The sequence below is a fragment of the Epinephelus fuscoguttatus genome, linkage group LG8 (genome assembly GCF_011397635.1).
Source record: "Epinephelus fuscoguttatus linkage group LG8, E.fuscoguttatus.final_Chr_v1".
NCBI lineage: Eukaryota > Metazoa > Chordata > Actinopteri > Perciformes > Serranidae > Epinephelus > Epinephelus fuscoguttatus.
In genome coordinates this window covers 6,231,817-6,243,986 of record NC_064759.1, presented here as the reverse complement: position 1 = coordinate 6,243,986, position 12,170 = coordinate 6,231,817, and the positions used below count along the sequence as shown (strand labels likewise).

The window sequence follows — 12,170 nt, the reverse complement described above, 5'->3', positions numbered from 1 at the left end:
ATAAAATGCGAACAAAAACTGAAAATTAGCTAATGAATATTTTTCCACACTCTGTCTCATGTGGTGACACACTGCTCACAAACCCATTAGTTAAAGCAAATAAATAAATAAGCAGAAACTTTAAATGGAATAACAGAAAGAGACATTTAGAGGCCTTTTTAAAACTTATTTTGTGGTTCCTTTTTAAAAAATTAAGTTATTCTTTATTCAGAGACAGAATAAAAACACAGAATGATTAAGTGGAAATTTAATGGTGTTTTTGTTTACTTTAACTTTGAGTTGTATAACCCAACATTTAAATGCAAATTTGATTTATCGAGGCATTCTGTAACAGCTTTTTTAATGTTTTTCTGGGGGGCGATTTATGCTGTTGTTAGACAGCAGAAGTGGAGCAATAACAGGAAATGAGGTGGAGAGAGCTGCAACAAAGGTCCCAAGATACTGTAGATTAGAACAGCTTTTTAAAAGAAATTTATTAATTCATTAATTGATTATAATCAAGCACAGTTTATAATTGTTCCAGGGTCACGCTCCAGGCTCCATTTATAGATCAGAGTTACTGTCATTGCATTTTATTCTGTGCAGTGCCCGATACATGACATTAACTACTGGACATGTACTTCAAATGTACTGTGAATATTTAGAATGTATTTAGAGTTAAAGGTAACTCAAGACAAGATACAGAAGAAACAGGTGACATTATAAAAAGACTTGTATAAAGTAAGGTCCGACTTCTTAGATAAGTTTTACTTCACAAACTTTACATTACTTTTTAGAGTTCCTAGTTTTTCCTTTCTCGATTTACAGATAACAGCACAGTTTTCTTTGGGGATTAATAAAACACTCCATGTGTCTTCATCTGTTTTTGTATGGATCCATATTTTAAGCAGTGTGTGGTAGTTGAAAGCCCACACTATTTTAAATGTGCCTAAAGTGTAGGATGATAAGAAACAGTTGGACCAAATCCAGCTTCTGTCAGAAATGCATCCCACAGTATTTATATGCAACAAGTTTAAAGGTCCCTTTGGTAAATTAAAGGTCCAGTGTGTGGGATTTAGGGGCATCTGTTGGCAGGAATGGGATAAAATATTCAGAACTATGTTTTAATTAGGTTATAATGACCTGAAAAGAAGAAATATTGTGTTTTTTGTCATGTGAATAAGCTGTTTGTATCTACACATGGAGCAGGTCCTCTGTCAGGGAGTCTGCCATGTCGTTCTACAGTAGCCTAGAACCAAAAAACCAAATACTGGCTCTAGACAGGGCCATTGGCTTTAGTTCTCCTACACGCTTGGCACAGGGGAGATGTTTCAGTTCTGCAACCTCACTGCAAGCTGCCACTTAATCCTACACACTGGACCTTTAATGTGTGGTAACATGTGGCATTTCAAACCTAAAAATATGCAGGAGCGGTTGTGTTAGTGTAGATGTGAGAAACTGGGCACCAGCTGTATCACCAGCACACACACTGAATCAGAGCCTGACATCTCCAGATATGAAACTTCACAGCAGTTGTTTGTATGTTATTTATGTTGTGGTTGTCTGGTTTTTTTCTAGGTGGCTTCTCTGTTTGCGTCTTACATCCTGGGTTACCTCGGCGCCGCTAAGATGCAGTCCATCCTGGTCACTCACATGGTACAGTAGATCATGACCTTTACAAAATCCTACATCAATCAATCAGTCAATCAATACATGAGACGTGTTAAAAGTGTTTCTGTTTATTTTGTTCACATCAAAGCGTTGAGCAAAATATGAAGAAAAGTTTTGCAACAAAAGAAATGTGAACTAGGCAAGTTTCCATCAACTGGTTTGGAGCTAATAAACTCTGCTCTGCAAAATGTAGTTTGGTCAGAAGTTTGCGGTAAAGGCTTCACCTCCTCTTCATCACACACCTTAGCTGCTCCAGTCTGCTGCTGAACACCTCGTCACATTTGCGCTCAGGAACGATTAGGGCTGCCCCCGACAAAGAATTTTCCTAGTCGACCAATAGTCATCATTTAGGGCCATTAGTCGACAAGTTGTCCACATGTTTATCATATGAATTTCATTATTAAATGGTATATTTTGGTGGTTTGAGTTGAAGGTGTGAGAAAGAATAGTATCAGTAACATTGTTAACGCTGTGCCACATTACAGAGAAATACAAAACCGTACTAATGAATCTTTATTAATTATGGGGTCAGATCAGTCTCATAATGAATGACCTCACGCAGGGTCTCTCACGAACACACATGCTCTGGTTCGCAGTTGTATTTCGGACTCACTAATGCACACGATCTGTTTCGCAAATAAAATTTTTATGCAAACTTGTAATATAAATTCGGAAATGCACACGCTCTGCTTCACAAATATTATTTTGAGGCACACTTGTAATATAAATTCACAGATCATGCGAAAAGCTGAATGTGCATTTACAAACTGCTTCTCATTTGTGAACCTCTCTACATTTGTGAGAGAAATCTGTGTGGTGAATTTTGAGACTCCCCTGATGTCGCAGGTCAACGATGGCTGATAAATCTGTCAATCAAATTTATGATTCTGATTGACAGATTCATCAGTTAATCAGGTGTGTTCGCTTTCAGCCAATCGTGTGGCTCCTTACATAGGGTGTATTCAAAGTTTATGTTCATTCAAACATGTTACTTGGCTAAGCAGAACGCTTCAACTCATTACAGTATAATTCAATAACATTGCATGATTTACAATGAGGGGATAATAAGATAAATGTGTTACTTACAGGTTGAGATTGATCCTTGTCTCTTCCACCGTTTCAGTCTAGCGCGTCTTGTTTGAACTCTGCAAACAGTAGCTCAGTAGCTCTGCGATTGGTTTAAAAGTCTGGAGAAAGTGTAAGGAGCGTAAGGAGATAACGTAAGGAGGTCTGAAGCAGGAGGTATTTATATAAATAGAAGATAAATATTTGTTACATCAGAACTTAAGGCTTTTGCAGAGTCTATTTATTTCCTCTGAAATTCTTGCACATCTAACACATGTCAAACATGTTTGCACACTGAGTCCAAAACTTATGTCATTAAAATTCAAATCACCTGAGTTACAGAGACAGATACAACAGGAGGATTAAAATATGCAGAAAGGAAGGAATCAAATTACCAAGTTGTGCAGGTGAGACAAGAAAAACAAATGCAGAGAGAGAGGATCTCAAAAGGAACAAAATGATTACCTGAGAAGAGGTTTCAGGTGTTTGACTAAGACGTAGCTCAGTAGTTCAATGTATCGCAAACGTACATTAGCTTTCAGTGTGTGTGTGAGGATTATCTGTCGTGCCCAACACATAAGTGAAAGTCTCTCCAGCTGCTGTCCTCTGAGCTGTAATGTGCTCTGCCTCGGTCCCTCTTATCTCACTCAGCGCCTTGGCCGGAAGAATTTCATGAGCCGCGAGGACAACAGCAGCCCAGACAGGGATGACTTTCTTTTGCATTAACGCTGCCGCCGCGCGTGCACGAGTCCTTTTTCAGCATGAAAGAGGGAGGATATGTGGGCAACGTGGTTCATCCTGCCAAGGACAAAAAGTATATTTGTGTTGCTGTGTAAAGATGTTTGTGTTCGGGGGTGTGTGTGTGTGTGTTATTCTGGCTGGTCATCCCTCTCCTCCTCTCCTCCACATTCTTCTCCCCTAATCCCCTCAGCATGCCCGGCTGTTAGCCAGGGCCTGTGTGCTGCTCAGATAAGGAGAAGGCTCTCTGTGGTAAGATGGTGGAGATTTGTGTCAGAGGAAGGAATATGTGTCTGCATAATTTAGAGAGCTTGGCAACGATGACTTTGTGTGTGTGTGTGTGTGTGTGTGTGTGTGTGTGTGTGTGTGCAAGAAATACAGACACAAAACCAAGCATGTGTGTCCTCAATGACCTACAGCATTGATAACAAGCCTGAGCTGTATCACTTGTTACAGGGCATACAAATGTGGACAGATATCTTCATTATTAACTAATCTGTCCGTTACTTTATGATTATTCGAGTTTGTAGTCAACACAAATGTAGAGCAAATTGTGAATCACATTTTTTCAGATTCCAAGGTGACGCCTTTTTAAATTGACCCAAAACCCCCCAAATAATTCAATATACAGCTAGAAGTTGGAATTAGTGAATATTTAATATTTTAGCTTGAAAAGTAAATGATCATTTGTTTTTTTTTTATGCTGGGACAATACTCAAAATCCAGGATTTCCCACACACTTATTTAATTGTGGCAGCCGGCCACAATTTCAGCATTCGCTGCCACATATTGATTTTCTTTTTTGGGAGCTTTCTCTCTTTTTAAGCTCACTTCAGACAAGTTCAAACAAGCAGCTACTTGCAGTGTGCCTTTCTGCAGCATTCTTAAAACCTGCCGGTTCACACCAATGCAACTAGATGACACTGTGTATCATCGCTGTGCAACAACTCTATGTACTCCTGTTCTGGTTTCAGGCTTATTCTGTGGCTGAATATAATTTGTAGCTTCTTAAAACATGAATGAGGATAGTGATAGTGAGATACTGGCTACAGCTGCGTTTGTAGTGACGAAACAGCGAAAAACAGAAACAAAACCAGCATCAGATGGACTGTATTCATAATAGATACGCCACAATGATATGAATAACCAGCGCCAATTCAGTCAGTGAGAATCTAGGCCTCTGTGTGTGAGGAGGTATAAGCACATACAGAGAGCAGCAGCAGTGAGCCACCGTCAGACAGAAACAGAGGGCTCGGCGGGGACGGCGCACCTGCCGCAGCAAGCAAACACGCTGTCTGTGGTCATTTTGACTTGACCAGCGGACTTCACTACAAGCTGATTGGCTGCTTTATGTTCTAAAATGAGCCGCCAGCAATTTGAGCAGCTGAGTAGCAGGTGACACCATCAGCCGGCTCGAGTCGAGCTCAGTTCGACCAGTTCATGTCGCTGCAGCTTTTCTCTGCAACGTTTTAAAATAGTTTCGTCTCGTCGCAAATCTTTGATCTGAACAGGAGGCGCCCGGGAGGATCCTGATCACCCTGTTTCTAAGGCTGAGCCCAGCCACCGCAAAGAGGAAACCCATTTCGGCTGCTTGTATCCGCGATCTCATTCTTGTGGTCGCTGCACAAATCTCATGACCAAAGGTGAGGGTTGGGACGTAGATGGACCAGTTAATTGAAAGCTTCGCCTTCCAGCTCAGCTCTCTCTTCACCACGACACTCCAAACCACTGATGCATCTCACGCTCCATTCTACCCTCATTCACAAGATACTTCAACGCTTGAGGCAGTAACTCTTTCCTAACCCAGAGGGGGCAATCCACCGCTCTCCTGCAGAGAACCATGATCTCAGACAGCCTGAATCAATCATCAAAATGCAGCTGCCTCATTATTTAATTACAACTTTTACAAACTAGTTGAGCTCCTCTAAAATCATCCCACGTTCCTCCTCACAGCTGCTGAAGACCCTCTGGGTTATAAGTGCCGCTGGTTGGGAATCACTGCTGTTTACATAATACAATGAGTGGTGCATTATTTCACTCGTCAGTGTGGATTAAGCATCAAGAGTTCATTCAAGAGGATTATATTGTGTGAGCTGCTGTGTATTCAGAGTTTAATGCATTGGTTTAAATCTCTGGAGAGTTTTTAACAACACTGTCACACATACAGACGTATTATTGACGCCGAATACAATCTGTCCCAGACCACCCTGCTGCTACAGAGAGGCAGAGACGTTATGTGAATATAGAGCCGAGTGTTTTTCTGAGACCACTGGAAAACTGCAGAGACGTCTTGTTCTGTACCTCTGAGCTCACTGGTTAACTCTTGTGTGTCTTTGCTTTAATAACACGGACAGATTGTTCACATCAGGCTGATGAATGACGCCTCCTCTCCTACCTGCTCTCATCCTGCAGATCACTCTCGGCGTCTGCTTCGTCCTGATGTTTGGCAACTCCATGCTGCTCACGTCCTTCTACGCCTCCTCACTCGTCTCCATCTGGGTGAGTTGGATCTGTAGAGTCTGAAGTGCTGCACGCACAATCAATGAATGCTCTGAGATTTATTGGGTCAGTCAAGACAAGTTCAGTTTGGTTAGTGTATCCAACGAAAATCACAAAGGCATTTGTTAGTTTAAAAGGTATTCCAGAGGAAAATGGACCGAAAACACAAATTCATAGCTGAGAACATTTCTGTGTTTTATCATTTTTGTTTTATATTGATTTTATATTATTTTTTTTTGTGTAGTTTATAATTCTGTTGTGATTTTTTTTCCAGGCAATCATTGCAGTGAGGGATCGATTTGCTCAAGTCTTCAAACCTGGCATCATCATCTGGGTATGTAAAAGTTACATCTCCTTCTTTCATTCAGAGGGATACACACCACTGTTCCACTTTATTTCGACAAGAATAACCAAATATGACTAAAAGATAAGATAAAGAAGGCACAATTAATCAAATATTAATCACGATCATGATTTTGGTTTCTCACAATTAAATGAGAATGATCAGCTGTGATAGTGATGTTTAACATGCACGCTCCGCTTGCTGCATATCAGATCAGGTACTTCCTAAACTAACAGCCAGCCTCCACTTTTGAAGAGCTATTCTGCTGCTGCACATGCACCCTGCAGCGGCAGAAAACAAATCATATGCAAAAAGTGCATGAGAGTTGTGTCTGTGTCGCAAAGCAACACAACTAACTTGATAAACCAGCAGGAAAAAAGTCCACAATCTGCAGTAGGATGAATGCATGAAGGCCGGGAGGAATAACGTCTCTAACACGTGGGTGAAGATTCTCAGTCATCCAGGTCATGGTCATTCTGAGTGCTGTATTGTAGGCAAGTGGACTTCTTTTCTTGAAGACGTTTCACCTCTCATCCAAGAGGCTTCCTCAGATCAGACTGACTGGTGGGGAGTCCCATCCTCTCAGATAAGAGGTGAAATGTCTTCAAGAAACTCAACCAAGTCAAGCCGTCTATGATCTCTGGATTATCAGTTAGTTTGTTCCTCACTTAGATGAAAAAATGAAGCTAAAAGATGTGAAATTTTGGACTGAATTTCTTGGCCCACTATGTCCAGTCAACAACAGCCTACCTGGCTTCCTCCCAACTCCACAGCACCTGAAGGCTTTGATTACAGGTTCCTGTCTGAGTTGTGTGTGTGTCAGCCTGTCAGTGTGTATTTCTTCTCCCTCTGCAGGTCATGCAGGGTTTGGCTTGGGTCGGCTCCACGGTGTTGCTGAAGTTCATGCTGTCCACAGTGCTCTGTGCCTCAGATGATGTAAGATACAGTAACTTTACTCTGAGGAAGTCATGTATGTGGAAACACTGCTGATATTCATTCAGTATGTTCACAGCAGATTATGTTTTTTTTTTTAAACATGGTATTTTTTATTGGTAATTCAGTAAGGATATGCAGATTAGTGATAAACAAACACAGAACCAGTAAGAACAAAAAGACAACCTCTCCCACCTTTAACCCAGGAACAATCAGAGAAAGCCAGACCAGTCAAAGGGAATCTAATAGAGAAGAAAGAATAAAACTTGTGTGACATAAGTAGGGCAGTATAGCATGTGTGACAACAGTTTTTCAGCTTCCATATTTGCCACAAAATTAAAATATGGTTGCTTTTAATAAAACAACAGATTTTCTCCAATATAAATGATGCAAAACCTTCCTGTATCCAGTGTCCATATGTTGGAGGTGAAGAGTCCCTCCATTTACACAGGGTGAGTCTTCTGGCCAGAAATGAGCAGAAGGAGACAATGTCCGTTTGGGCTCTGAGTTACTCCAAATATTGCCATGGACATAGACAGAGCAACCAGCCTCCAAACATTGTTGAAAAAGTTTTAAATATTAAATCCCAGGAATGAAATAGTTTCACACATGACCAGAACATGTGACATAAAGTGGCTGAAGACTGTTTACACCTGTCGCATGTGGGATCAATATCACTGCTTATCTTAGCCAGTCGAGCTCTGGACCAGAGTCGGTGTATAATCTTAAATTGAACAATGTGTCTCAGACAAATAGAGGCTATTTTTTTAAATAGCTTAATGCCACACCTCATCCGATATCTGCCCTCCAATATCCTCCTCCCATCTCTGCTTTAAAGAGTCCAAAGCTGCAAGATTACGAGCATCGAGTAATTTGTAGATTCAATTTACGGACTGGTTTTTGTCAGTTACATTCAAGAACAGAATCTAAGAGGGATGGGTAAAGGCAGGAAGGGAAACACCCAAAATAAGAAGCCACAAAGGAAGTATCTATAAAAGCTTACTTGGGGGATGTCGGATGTTTTGGTCCTATAAAGAGAAGGAACATTAGAAATTGATTTTTATGTGTACATATAGAAATGTTCAATAGTCATACAAAAAACTTTTAGTGTGGAAAAATGTGTTCATAAAAGTGTTTCACAATACACACAACTCCACAGTGTTTAAGTTATTATTACATATATGATTTTAAAAAGTCACATGGGGCTGTCGACCCACAAGTGATAACTTAGCTTCTGAGGTTTAGCGCAGCCTGTCATTATTTGAAGAGACAGTTCACCCTAAAATCAAAAACACATATTTTTCCTATCACCTGTAGTGTATTCATCACTCTAGATTGTTTTGGTGTGAGTTGCAGAGTGTTGGAGATATCGGCCGTAGAGATGTCTGTCTTCTCTCCAGTATAATGGGACTAGATGACACTCAACTTGTGGTGCTCAAAGCGCCAAACAAATACATTTAAAAAACTCAACATCAATGTCTCTTTCCAGAAATCATGACCTGGTTACTCAAGATAATCCACACACCTTGTTGTGAGCAGTTTCGTGTAGGAACTATTTTCTTCCCTGTTAGGTACCACGCAGAAGGAAACGTGCATCTACTCATGGGCGAGAGGTTTGTGCTCATGACAGCGTGAGATGTAAACATTAACGGCGTCCTCCTCAGCTGAGCTGTTACATTAGCTAGCTCAGCGGTGCTAGGTGAGCTAGCAGCAGGTGCACGCTTCCTTCTGTGTGGTGATATGATTTGCTGGTGTAGTTCAGCCAATAGAAAATAGTTCCTACATGAAACTGCTCACAGCAAGGTGTGTGGATTATCTTGAGGTAGCGGGTCATGATTTCTGAAAAGAGACGTTGCTGTTGAGTTTTTTGTTTGTTTGTTTTTGGCACTCTGAACACCACAAGCTGAATACCACGAAGTTCTATTATAGACATGTGTACAGCCAATATCTCCAACACTCACCTCACACCAAAGCGGTCTATATTAATAAACAGCACTGCAGATGAGAGGAAAAATACGTATTTCTGATTTTGGGTTAAACTGTGCAATGCCGCCACCAGAAGAGGTTACAGTGAACAATTTTAAATGCACTGAAGTCTTTGACAGTCAGACAGTAGAGGACATTTCTAGATTTAAGATGTTTAAAACGCACATCTGTAATATATGTTTTTTTGTCTGCTCCAGGCTCACATCAGTGGACTGATCAAGTCTAAGTTCACGAGCTACAAGGACTTCCACACTCTGATGTACACGTGTGCTGCAGAGTTTGACTTCATGGAGTTGGAGGTAAAGTCTGTTTGTACCAAAATCTGGCCCTCAATCAGAGTTGGCATTTTTAATCCTGTGACTTTGTGTGCTGAAGCACTGACTGATAAAAAGAAAACTGTCAGTCTCAGGTGGTTTGGTGTGGAAGCTGTTTTCCTTTTGTCAGTAAAAGCCTGGTGTTTTGTATCAAAGTGGTCGGTGTTCTCTCACTGCAGAGGGAGACAGATCTGTGCTCTGACTTTAACAGGAAATAGAAACCTGACAGCAGAACCTGGCAGCTCACTTTGAATTGACTCTGTGCTAGACAGTGGCCGGGTTTCATGTTTCTGTTCCCATGTTGTTCCTGTGCATACAGGGGGTTAGAATGTACGTTATTAGATTTCTCACTGTCTCTGTTCCTCAGACGCCTATACGTTACCTCAAAACGTTGCTGCTGCCCATCAACATGCTGGTGGTCGCTCTCATTGCTGGGAGGGTAAGTCTTCCTCAGATACTGACAATGTTTTTGAAGCAGCAGAAAAAAAACCAAACATTAGCTGTAAAGCATAAAGTGGACATTAAAGGAGTGAAGAACTGTGTGTGGTTAAGTCCCAATCAGTAGAGGTCACGATATTTTGCGTGGCGATATTGAATCAATACATGAACACCAAGTGTCAGTTTTCTTATTGTATAAATTATTAATATTGCAAATACAAATAAAATGTTTGGTTGCCTACTAGAATAATAAAATCAGGTGCAATAAAAATTACTTAAGTGAGATGAACAGACTGAAAACTTTGAGATATATTGAGATAAAAGACATGTTAGTTTTCCTTTGCAGACATAATTTGCAGTTGGAAAAAGTTTCAGATTCTGTTACAATATTAACAGTTCAACTAAATAAAATCTACCACTAATTACACATTTAAACAGCTCCCAAATACAAAAATGTCCCCTGGGATCTATATATATAAATCAACAGCTGATTTCCTTCTTTTAGTAAAATCCTAAATGACTGAGTTGTGTTTTTTCCACCTGGACCTTTATGCTCTGCCATTTCTCCTCTAATCATCACGCTGTAACCTGTGACAGGCTGTTATGATACCACAACTATCACACATTCACATATATGGAGTTTGTTGTCGAGCTGCGAGCGTCACGTAGGTTTACATTACCAAAGGTTTATGACAAAATCATGTGACGACGTTGTGCTGCTGCCAGAGGAGCCACTGAATTAATTCCCTCTGAGCAGTAAGTCACTAAAAGAGTCTGAGAAGTAAAACATTCAGGACGCCACAGTTTATTCCACACTACTGAAGCTGCTCCTCTTTTTGGAACCACCACGGAGTTGGTAATAATGTCGCTTTCAGCCATGCTTGTTGTTGCCGTGGGTAACAGTATGAAGTCAATATGTCAACAAGTCGAAATATTGCGAGTGTCACAATGCGAATTTTCACATCATATTAAATATTAGCTCCGGAGGGAGCTCGGAGTAGAGCCGCTGCTCCTTCGCGTCGAAAGGGGTCAGTTGAGGTGGCTCGGGCATCTGATCAGGATGCCTCCTGGGTGCCTCCCGCTGGAGGTGTTCCGGGCACGTCCCACTGGTAGGAGGCCCCGGGGCAGACCCAGAACATGCTGGAGGGATTACATATCTCATCTGGCCTGGGAACGCCTTGGGGTCCCCCAGGAGGAGCTGGAAAGAGTTGCCAGGGAGTGGGATGTCTGGGGTGCTTTGCTTGGCCTGCTGCCCCCGCGACCCAGCCCCTGATAAGCAGGTGAAAATGGATGGATAGATTAAATGTTATACCGGTATTATTGTGAATGAGATGATATAGCACACCCCTAATGTGTACTGAACTGAACTGGACTGGACTGAACTGGACTGCTTGGTGGAAACGAGGCTCAAGACAGCCCTCCTCTCTTCAGCTCCAGTTGGTGATTCAACTCCCTGATGGAAACCAGCCAAGTTCAGCCGATAATGATAGTTTGTAAAACGTCCTATCAGCACCTATTGATCAACCAATCTTCTAAGCCCAGTTCAGACCAAAGATTCGCGATGAGACGAAACCATTTAAGAGCGTTGCAGAGAAAAGTTGCAGCGGTGTGAACTGGTCGGTCTGAGCTCGACTCAAGCCAGCTGTTGGTGTCACCTGCAACTCTGCTGGTCAAATCACCAGCGACTGGTAATGTAACGCACGTCACCTGTTTCTACAGCCAATCAGCTTGTAGTAAAGTCAAAATGACCGCAGGTGGTGTGTTTGCTTGCTGCGGCAGGTACACCTTCTTCGCTGATCCCTCTGTTAACGTCCACACAGCGTGCCAGTGTCATTTTCTCTCACTGTGTTTCTTGTCTCTGCACCAAAACACCAAAACAAATCCCCTGTATGTGAAAACGTACTATAGCAGTGAAACTAATTCTCATTGTTAGATAAATAAACTGAAGGTCCACTTCTTAGCTTTTTCCACAACTTTCCACCACATCTCACCTTCTCCATCTGCACCACACGGTGCTGTCATCACAAGATCAGAATTAGAGTCAGGTTTATTTCCAAGTCGTAAGTTTTCACATACAGGAATTTGCTACGGTGCATCAACGAGAAACATGAATATAGAAAAACTTCCAATAGAAACATCAAAAATTACTGTTTAAAAATCAGAAAATGGATTCAAGAGTAGAAAGAATCCTGCTCTCTCACTGC

The 12,170-nt window shown here is 41.4% G+C and overlaps 1 protein-coding gene across 4 annotated transcripts in view; it reads left to right on the top strand.

The window, feature by feature from the left end:
- The window catches only part of dpy19l1l (dpy-19-like 1, like (H. sapiens)), a 58,465-nt gene that overhangs the window by 23,212 nt on the left and 23,083 nt on the right, over positions 1–12,170 (top strand). For all 4 annotated transcript variants that reach the window (XM_049583327.1, XM_049583328.1, XM_049583326.1 and 1 more), the window contains exons 10-15: positions 1,558–1,635; positions 5,866–5,952; positions 6,227–6,286; positions 7,151–7,231; positions 9,412–9,513; positions 9,896–9,967. In XM_049583327.1, coding sequence (XP_049439284.1) covers positions 1,558–1,635; positions 5,866–5,952; positions 6,227–6,286; positions 7,151–7,231; positions 9,412–9,513; positions 9,896–9,967 — 480 coding nt within the window. The remainder of the gene's footprint in view (positions 1–1,557; positions 1,636–5,865; positions 5,953–6,226; positions 6,287–7,150; positions 7,232–9,411; positions 9,514–9,895; positions 9,968–12,170) is intronic.